Source organism: Tarenaya hassleriana, unplaced genomic scaffold (assembly GCF_000463585.1).
Source record: "Tarenaya hassleriana unplaced genomic scaffold, ASM46358v1 Cleome5, whole genome shotgun sequence".
NCBI lineage: Eukaryota > Viridiplantae > Streptophyta > Magnoliopsida > Brassicales > Cleomaceae > Tarenaya > Tarenaya hassleriana.
In genome coordinates, this window is record NW_010967707.1 from 3,126,949 (window position 1) to 3,136,089 (window position 9,141).

The 9,141-nt window shown below is 39.8% G+C and overlaps 5 protein-coding genes and 1 long non-coding RNA gene across 8 annotated transcripts in view; 3 read left to right on the top strand and 3 right to left on the bottom strand.

Moving 5' to 3' along the window:
• The window catches only part of LOC104826577 (pollen receptor-like kinase 1), a 3,216-nt gene extending 1,693 nt beyond the window's left edge, over positions 1-1,523 (bottom strand). Inside the window, exons 1-2 of the mRNA XM_010559339.2 lie at positions 420-1,523; positions 4-333 (exon numbers count right to left, since the gene is read on the bottom strand). Of these exons, the coding sequence (XP_010557641.1) occupies positions 4-333; positions 420-1,050 (961 nt within the window). The 5' untranslated portion in view covers positions 1,051-1,523. The remainder of the gene's footprint in view (positions 1-3; positions 334-419) is intronic.
• Positions 1,524-2,909: 1,386 nt separating this feature from the next.
• Positions 2,910-4,381, bottom strand: LOC109117266. The gene is made up of 2 exons (XR_002024630.1): positions 4,265-4,381; positions 2,910-3,683 (listed from the first exon to the last, which is right to left on the bottom strand). It is a non-coding gene; the product is annotated as an uncharacterized LOC109117266 (long non-coding RNA).
• On the top strand, positions 3,519-4,895 carry LOC104827423. The gene is made up of 3 exons (XM_019204101.1): positions 3,519-3,761; positions 3,881-3,932; positions 4,288-4,895. The coding sequence occupies exons 1-3, from the start codon at positions 3,539-3,541 to the stop codon at positions 4,877-4,879; spliced, it is 867 nt and encodes a 288-aa protein (XP_019059646.1). The 5' UTR covers positions 3,519-3,538; the 3' UTR covers positions 4,880-4,895.
• Positions 4,896-5,294: 399 nt separating this feature from the next.
• Positions 5,295-9,141, top strand: part of LOC109117265 — a 13,161-nt gene continuing 9,314 nt past the window's right edge. The window contains exon 1 of the mRNA XM_019204102.1: positions 5,295-5,302. The gene's annotated coding sequence lies outside the window, so the exon portion shown is untranslated. The remainder of the gene's footprint in view (positions 5,303-9,141) is intronic.
• LOC109117264 (U-box domain-containing protein 34-like) lies at positions 5,309-6,856 on the top strand. Its single transcript, XM_019204100.1, has 2 exons — positions 5,309-6,377; positions 6,471-6,856. The coding sequence occupies exons 1-2, from the start codon at positions 5,406-5,408 to the stop codon at positions 6,543-6,545; spliced, it is 1,047 nt and encodes a 348-aa protein (XP_019059645.1). The 5' UTR covers positions 5,309-5,405; the 3' UTR covers positions 6,546-6,856.
• LOC104826578 (auxin response factor 19-like) overlaps positions 8,049-9,141 on the bottom strand; it is a 6,466-nt gene continuing 5,373 nt past the window's right edge. For all 3 annotated transcript variants that reach the window (XM_019204098.1, XM_010559340.2, XM_019204099.1), the window contains 3 exons: positions 8,987-9,141; positions 8,455-8,645; positions 8,049-8,344 (listed from right to left, as the gene is read on the bottom strand). In XM_019204098.1, coding sequence (XP_019059643.1) covers positions 8,239-8,344; positions 8,455-8,645; positions 8,987-9,141 — 452 coding nt within the window. In that variant the 3' untranslated portion in view covers positions 8,049-8,238. The remainder of the gene's footprint in view (positions 8,345-8,454; positions 8,646-8,986) is intronic.

Consider the following 9,141-nt stretch of genomic DNA (forward strand, 5'->3'; position numbering starts at 1 on the left):
TTCCTGCTGTTGTAGATGTCTTCTTCCCTGCACTCGAGGAACTCCAGTTATCAGGCGAGTATCGGCCACTGTGGGATACCTCGGCCTCTCGGATGCCAGACTTCTTTTGCAGGCTGGATGGTCCGACATCTTCTGCCAATGGTGGTTGTCTATTCCTGTGGTTAAGTAAGATAATCACTCCGAGTATTATGAGTATTGCCAGGGCTGCAACCACTGCAGCTATAATGAGAGGCACCTTTGACGAGGCTTTCTTGGATTCTTCCTCGGGTTCTGGAGGGAGATCGGGAGATGGGCACTCAGTATCCAACGGTTTTCCACATAATCCTTTGTTACCTGCCAAAGAAGATATGGAATAACGTCGGGTAAGTGAAAAAAAAAACGGTAACATTCTAGGCAGTAGAATGCGAAACAGGGCTCACCTTCAAAAACCTTTGGATCCATAGCACTGAGACTCTCAGGGATAGGACCTGTCAATGCATTGTTTGCAACATTCAGCTTTTGAAGTTTCCCTGTGAATTCTGGTATCTCTCCTGTAAACTGGTTGCCATCAAGTCTGAGCACCAAGAGCTTTGTCAATTTAGCCAGAGATGTCGGAATCTGGCCGGAAAACTTATTGTCTGACAAATAGACCTTCTTCAACCACCCCATCCCTTCGAAGGCATTCTCTGGTATATCTCCTTCAAATTGATTATGTGACAGGTAAATTGCTTTCAGAGAAACCAGTTTCTTGAAATCTGGCAATGGACCTCCAAACTTGTTGTTCATGAAGCTTAGAGTCCTCAAAGATGGCAAGCCCGTCAAGGCTTCTGTATCGATAGAGCCTGAAAGTTGTAGATTCTCCATCTGCAACCCCCAAACCGAGTCCCTATCACACAAAACTCCGGCCCATTTGCACGGGGGATTCCTTTCGTCCCAGCTGGCTAAGGCATTCGCCTGCCCGATAACCAAAGACTTCTTAAAGTTTAAAAGGGCATTGGTTTCTGACAAGGCGTGAGAAGCAGCAGCAGAGAGAGATAGGAAGAGCAGAAGGAGGAGCGGTGAAGGCTCCATGGCTCTCCCTCTCGAGGAGGAGGAGGAGGTAGCGGAAAGCAAAGGGAAGAAGAGGAGATTCTTCGACGGGGAAAGGGGAAGAATGATGCGAGGCTACAGCTTTGAGTTTGGAAAAGCATTGCAAAGAGAGGAGGGAAAAGAGAGGAGAAACGGATTGTGAGGAGAGCTCTCTGATTCAAAAACATTCCTAAGAATAGATTTTGTCAAAAGATTGAAAGATTTGCTGTCTAAACAAAAAGGAAAGGAGAGAAAAAAAAACCTTTTTTTTTTGTTCCAAACTTTGACAAAGTCTTTTTGCTTTGAAAACTCAGACATCTCCGCATTGCCTTGAGCTTTTTCGGACCCTCCGTCTCCTTTGCTCTCTCTCTCAAAGTTCTTACCTTTCATTTTGATGCCCTTTCATTACAGCATGGATGATTATCAAGTTCCTCCATGTCATTTTTTCTCTCCTGTTTGCTGACGTGGCATATATATTCATCCGTTTAGAATCTTCTATATTCTTTATTTGTTATGTATGCCAACTCCTTAGTTATACCTAAACGGACACAATTCGTGGACTTCTTTTCTCTATCTTGTTTGGTAAATGTAATCCATGATGTGTTCGATATTAGATTAGATTCGGTTTATATCAAAATTAAATTAGTTTGGATTGACAAAAATTAAATCGAATTGACATGAAATTAGATCATATTTTATTTCGAGTTTAATTAGAAATGGTTTGGATAACAAATTTCATTTAATTCGAATTTATTTCAAGTTTGGTTCGGTTAAGATCTGGGTTACTTTGGTTAAGAAAGTTAAATGTAAATACGTCAATTAAATTGTTCCTCTTGAACCAAATTCAAAAAACAATAACACCGGCCCGTTTAGTATAATATTTTAGATGACATTAGTAATATTTTTTTACAAAATTAGTTTTTATTTGATATAAATAATTTTAAAAAATTATAAAATACAATGTTGAAGATAAAAATCTGATCCGAAACCGTCAATCACTTTTTTTTTAAAAAAAAGAGTGGATTAATGTGATAAATTGTATAATGGACATGTAAATTAATTAGATAAAGGATACCTTGTGCTCTTTTGCATGTAAACTAAAAATAAAAGGTATGATACTTTTATTCAAAATAACTAAAAGTATAGTTTTTTTATTCAAAATCGATGATTTTTTTTATAAAAAAAACGAAATAGAAGGATTTTTTAGTAAATGAAATAGTTTTAAAAAAATTGTTTTCTCCCTTAAAAATATTACAAAGATTTTGTATGTGTATTGTGAAACCCCAGCAAATAAGTGAATGCCGACACGACAGACAAATCAGGAGTGCGATGGCTTAAAAAAAGGTTCCAGACGCAGAAGATCACGACAACATGACACAAACCAACTATGACCGTACGACTCTAAAGAAAGACAGGTACAAGTCAAAGACAAAGCTCTTCTGTTGTGTAATATTTCCTAATATTAGCATATTACAACGTTCGTTCAAACCCAACGAGGCGTTTATATATAGACACAACACACATCTAACTGCATTTGACAAAAGTCAGATATTAAAAAAAATAACCAGACAGAGAACAAACAAGAGAAAGAAGAGAGGTCGAGGGGAAAAAGCATCAGCTGGGAGAGACGATGAAGAGAGATATGGTGAGGAAGAACACTGACCGAAGGGAAGAGAGCATCTTGGTAGCGATTGATAGAGACAAAGGAAGCCAAAACGCGTTGAGATGGGCGATCGATAACCTTGTAACCCAAGGCCAGACTATTATTCTTGTTCATGTCAGATCAAAACAAGCTCCTGCTATGTTCTCTGGTACGAACCAAAAAAACCCGAAAAATTCTGTGCCAGAATCAGAAGCAACTGTTTCGCATCAAATGTCCGGATTATCAAATGGGTTGTGCTGATTTGTTCCAGGAGATGTAACAAAAAATGAAAGCAGTAGAAATTTTCTTTTATCCAGAAGAGACACCAGGAGAATCTGTGTACCTTTATGATGTATTCTGATGTACACTGTTCTGTATTTTTGCAGGATCCACACCCAGCGGTAAGCATGGAGATGACATGAAGGAATTGTTTCTCCCATTCCGTTGCTTTTGTGCCCGGAAAGGAGTCAGTTTTCACTTCACCTTGTTTCTTCCCATCATATATGCTGCTCTTTGTTTCCACAGCATGATTTGAGGGTCCTTTTTCCTGTATCAGATAAACTGCGAAGATGTGGTTTTGGATGACACAGATGTAGCTAAAGGTTTAGTCAAATACGTGACTGAGAATGCAATTGAAACTCTAGTAGTCGGAGCAGCTAAGACCAATCTATTGAGGTAAGCAACTCTTCAAAAGCTAGCTAGTTTTCTAGATTGAACAATAAGAAGTAATAAGTTTCTTTTTCCTGCAACTACCTCTCAAGGATCATCGATCGCGCAAAGCAAAAGGTGGTTTAGAAAATTAAAATTTAAAAATTCAAAAAAAGGAAGAAGTATCCATAACCCGAGCTAATGTTTTCGTTTGACAGAAGGTTTAAAGCATCAGATGTCTCGAGCTCAGTCATGAAAGGGGCACCGAATTTCTGTACTGTATATGCAATTTCCAGAGGGAAAATCTCGTCGGCGAGAACAGCTACGTGTTCACCTCCGAGAACACCTGTACAACAACAATTACAGGCTCAGCCTAGCAACAGGGTCAATATAAGCTACCCCAAGCCTTCCAGTAATCCTAGAGGTTTGCTTCTTCTGTTATGACATTATCATTATTTGCAATTACCTTTGCTAGTAAAAGAAAATCTAAAAGGAAAACAAAAAGTATAGGCTATCTGATCATGAGTTGTTTTGACATGGCAGCTGAAAGGATACAACACTCAACACAAAGAATGCAGGACGAGTTGGAGATCAGGTGTGTTACCAATAACTTACTCATTTCTACCCATAAATTTTCTTTCATTTTTATGCTTGTCTGCTTCATAATCTATGATCCGATTGATAAATCGAAAACTTGAAGCTAATATATAACCACATTAAGAGTGCTGAAAGAGTTTCTAAGTGGGCCAATGAGTATATATCAACCTTACCATTCATTTGAGTGAGTGTCTCTAAGTGTTTCTTAGCGGGTCAATGTCTAACACCATTCTACTTTTAACTATCACCATGTGCTACCTTAGTATCTAGTATCTAACGAACCAAGACATTCGTATAAAGTTATAAGAACACGCTTATTGATGGGCTAACCTTGCAATGTGTGACTCCAACAGGTCAATTTTCAGCAGAAAGGGATTTGAAGGCACATACCAGCCCCCGGTAACAGATTCTGACATATCATTTGTGAGCAGTGGAAGGACAAGCATGGATCAGATGTCTCATCCCTTCTCTGACAATCTGGAAGCTGGAACAACTCCCACCCGGCTCTCAACCTGCAGCTCTGAGTTTGATGACAACATATGGTGCAGAACCGGATTAACTCCCACCCGGCTCTGCATGAGCCCTGAGTTCGAAGACAACAGATGGGGCAGAACTGGATTGACTCCAAATCGTCTCTCAACCAGTTCAGAGTTTGAAGACAGCAGATGGAGCAAGCCACCTGTTTTCACTCCGACCCGGCTCTCAACCAGCTCTGACCTTGAAGACAACAGATGGAACAAAGCCGGAAATACTCCCCCCCGGCTCTCAACCTGCTCTGAGTTCGAAGACAACAGGAGCAGTTTTGCTGCATCATACACGTCAGAAAAACAGTCTATAGATCTTGGTTCATCATATCCAGATTTCTCTTCAAGCTCACTGGAAAGTGGTGGAATCTCATGGTCAATCCAGAGCCCGGTAAGGACGTACCAGAGCTCAGAGCATTAAACATAGTTTGTAATTACCTGCAATAAGGAAGGTATCTTAATTAATTTAAAATCTGACAGGAGGAGGTTGAAGCTGAGATGAGAAGGCTGAAACTGGAGCTCAAACAGACAATGGACATGTACAGCAGTGCCTGCAAGGAAGCAATCACAGCAAAGAAGAAGGTACTCTTTTGCCAAGATGTACTTCCACAAGTCTAAATACCCATTTCATTGTGCAGGAAGAACCAAAAAAAAAAGAAAGTAAAAGAGGTTCAAAACCAACCCAAGTATGGTAGAACTGTCGGTCAATCTGTATCCAGCATAAAATCTGATTTGTCACTTTTCAGGCTACAGAGTTACACCAGTGGAAAGAAGAGAAAGCACGCAAACTAGAAGAGGCAAGACTTGCCAAAGAAGCAGCAGTAGCATTGGCAGAGAGCGAGAGGTCAAAGTGCAGAGCAGCCACAGAAGCAGCTGCGACAGCTCAGAGAATAGCAGAACTTGAAGCTCAGAAGAGAAAGCAAGCAGAAGCAGCAGCCCTTAGAGAAATGGAGGAGAAGAAAAGGGTTTTGAGCACTCTAAATCAAGGTGATGTAAGGTTTAGGAAATACACAATCCAGGAGATTGAACAAGCCACAGGAAACTTCTCTGATTCCCGCAAGATTGGAGAAGGAGGCTATGGACCAGTTTACAAAGGCAATCTAGATCATACACCAGTTGCAATAAAAGTTCTACGCCCAGATGCAGCACAAGGAAGATCACAGTTCCAGCAAGAAGTAGAAGTACTGACCTGCATGAGACATCCGAACATGGTTCTTCTGATTGGAGCCTGCCCAGAATATGGCTGTCTAGTCTATGAATACATGGCCAATGGTAGCTTAGACGACCGTCTTTCCCGACGAGGCAACACTCCTGTTCTTCCTTGGCGGCTAAGATTCCGGATAGCAGCTGAAATTGCCACCTGTCTTCTTTTCCTTCACCAGACAAAACCAGAGCCACTGGTGCACCGTGACCTGAAACCAGGCAACATTTTACTTGACCAGAACTTTGTTAGCAAGATTTCTGATGTCGGGTTGGCAAGGCTTGTCCCTCCATCGGTAGCAGAGACCATGACACAGTACAGAATGACAGCAACTGCTGGAACATTCTTCTACATCGATCCAGAATATCAGCAAACCGGTATGCTGGGAACTAAATCAGACGTATACTCACTCGGGATCTTGCTTTTGCAAATGATTACAGCCAAACCCCCCATGGGTTTGACTCATTATGTTGGGAGAGCAATCGAGAAGGGGACTTTTGCTGAGATGCTAGACCCTAATGTTCCTGACTGGCCGCTTGAGGAAGCCTTGGCATTTGCAAAACTGGCTCTGCAGTGTTCGGAATTACGGCGTAAAGACAGACCCGACCTAGGGAAAGTCGTCTTGCCTGAGCTTAACAGACTCAGAGCTCTAGCCGAAGAGACCATGCCTCTCGCCTTCGGAGGACATGAGCGGCCTTCATCCACAGCTTCCATTCAAGTATAAATCAGCGAAGCACCTTCTCAGTTCAGAATTCACATACTGTGGATGCCGAAACATCTCACAATTCCTAAACTACATCCATGATTTCAGGAGCTGCAATATGGATATGAGAGCGGAAAGAGCCGTACCACCATACCATCCAATGGAGGAAGACATCCAAAGTAGATGATGAACAAGTCACCGGAAGAAGGCGAAGCGAGGAAGATGAGAAGGCTGGTTGCTACTACTCAGAATGCTTCTCCAATGTAAAGGGGGAAGCCCTTTTGTTCTATATGACGGCATCAAGTAAAAAATCTCGCGGAATCATCTCTCCGGTCACCGGAAGTCAATTCTTCTCGATATCGTACACGCCGTCGAAATTCATGTCTTCATCTTCTTCCACGATTCCGAGCTGATTTTTCAGCATTCGATTCGAGTTTTGGTTCCTTTCTCGGATTCGTATTTTATACCTTTAATTTTGAAAATGTTTATTTGTAGATGAAATCTTTTGTTATTTATATTATATATATATATATATGACACTCTGGAAGCTGGCACAACTCCCACTTTCTTTATCTACTAGTAATTATTAAGAAATTGTCCATAAATTTTTTTGACAAATAAAAATTGTAATAATATAACATAAAAAAAGGCATTTAATTTCTATTTTGGCACTCACACAACTAACTCGTCATCGTCATCAACATCATCATCATCATCATAATCGCCTTTTGAAGAATTTTGTGCAGCGAATTGTAGCCATTCAAATGCGAGAGCGAATTTTGGCTTTTTACAGCACACACACACATATGGATCGCTTCACCACTTTCCTTCGATCAAAATACCGACGAACTAAAATCGCCCAAAACGAATATAGGGGAACATTGGTACGCAGATTTTGAATTGGGGAATTAGGGTTTTGAAATATCAATGAATTAAAATTATATGTTTATTCAGTTATCATATTATTTTTTACTGGTTTTAACTTGAGATTTTTAAGATATATATATATATATATATATATATATATATATTTAATTTTCCGTTCGAATTCATTGTATTCATGTTAATCGAGTGTTATTTGATTCAAATAGTTTCGGTTTCACATAAATGAACAGAAAATACTGCAAGAACTTAACATAGAAGAAATGCAGTCGGTTTAATTCTATTTCCGGTTCGGTTTAATTCTATTTCCGGTTCGGAAAATTCTAAAGAAATAAAACCGGTGTACGGCTTGTGGGGTGTGGCTGTTTGATGAAAGTGCTGCTAATTAGCCAGTAACGACTTTCGGATTTAAGTTTCCACTGAGAGAATGAAACAAATAAAAAACAGCTATTTTTTTCACGTAATAATAAATTGTGTTTGATTACAACTAACATAATCCTCTACATGGAAATGGAAAGAATACAACAAAAAGAAATTGCAACTCTACACGGACATGACATAATAAGATCATCACCACATATATATATATACACACACATACATATATATATATCGTTGTTTCATTCCAGACAAGATACATAACTACACAACTTTATACACTTTACTTTGGGTTCAACACCCAGAGTATGGAGATTCCCCTCCTGCCACCTTCGGGTGTTTCACATCCCACGTGTATGTTGCAGGGTCGTGCGCATAGATTGGGATTAGTCTAGGCCTTTGGACTTGGGATCAACCGATTATAAAAAAAAAAAAAAAAACTTTATACACTTTACCCTTCATTATACAATATCATCAAACGGAGGGGGAATCACCCATTTCTACGTTCCTATACCAGAAGTTTGACATACCATATGATGATGATGATGTTTGTTGCTTCTCCGAGCTGGTTTAACCATATTCCATGAAAACAAGAAAGAAAAGATTAGTAAAAGGATCAAGCTCCATTGTCGGAAGTAACACAGCTTCCAAAATCAAAATCACAGTAAAGTTCTTCTTGTGGTGAAAGGATTCTGATGCATCGTACGCAGTTTACAAACTCCCTGCAAATACCCGCATTATATATTAGAATTATAACTTCAAATTCATCGATGAAAAGAAGAAATAGAGTGCGGAAACTGATCATCGAAAGTGGAGAAATGAGAGGACTTACTCCCATGGATCATCTCCGACCAGGAGGGCATCATTCTCATGATCCACGTAAACCAGCTTCCAACCTATTCCTCCCCGATTTTCCAACTGACCCTCTATCCCGAATCTACGACCAAGATCTTGTTTGAGTTCATCGTAACCCGAATAACTCGTGATATCAATCGATCTCCCTACAGCTCCACGTTTGTACACCTTCGCATAAAGGACACAACAGTGTCAAAAACCCTTTTTTATCGCCAAAACAAAGACAGGGATGCCCAAATTTTCAACAATAACTGTGTAAATACTACTTAGCAAGCTTGATCGTACAGTTCAGATCCTGGCAATCCAATCAATTCCTCACGGATTGGATCTATTTAACCATATCGACATAGATTTTCTAATAATCTATGTTTGAATCATTTTTTCATGTTTCTCTTTCCATAGAAGCTTTCTAATCCATCTTCATCCCATGTAAAACCCTTAATTTTCGAAAATAATTTACATTTCATCAAAAAGAAAAAGGAGAATAGTTTGATGCTTTAGAAACATACCTTAGTATAAGTCCGCTTTCTCTGAAACTGTGGCTGTGATGGCCATGGACCACGGTTTGCAAAACCACCATCATTGTTGGAATCAATCGAATTGAACGTCATATCTGGAACACTGAATGATTGAGATACCAATGAGGATGAAAGATCTTCCTGCT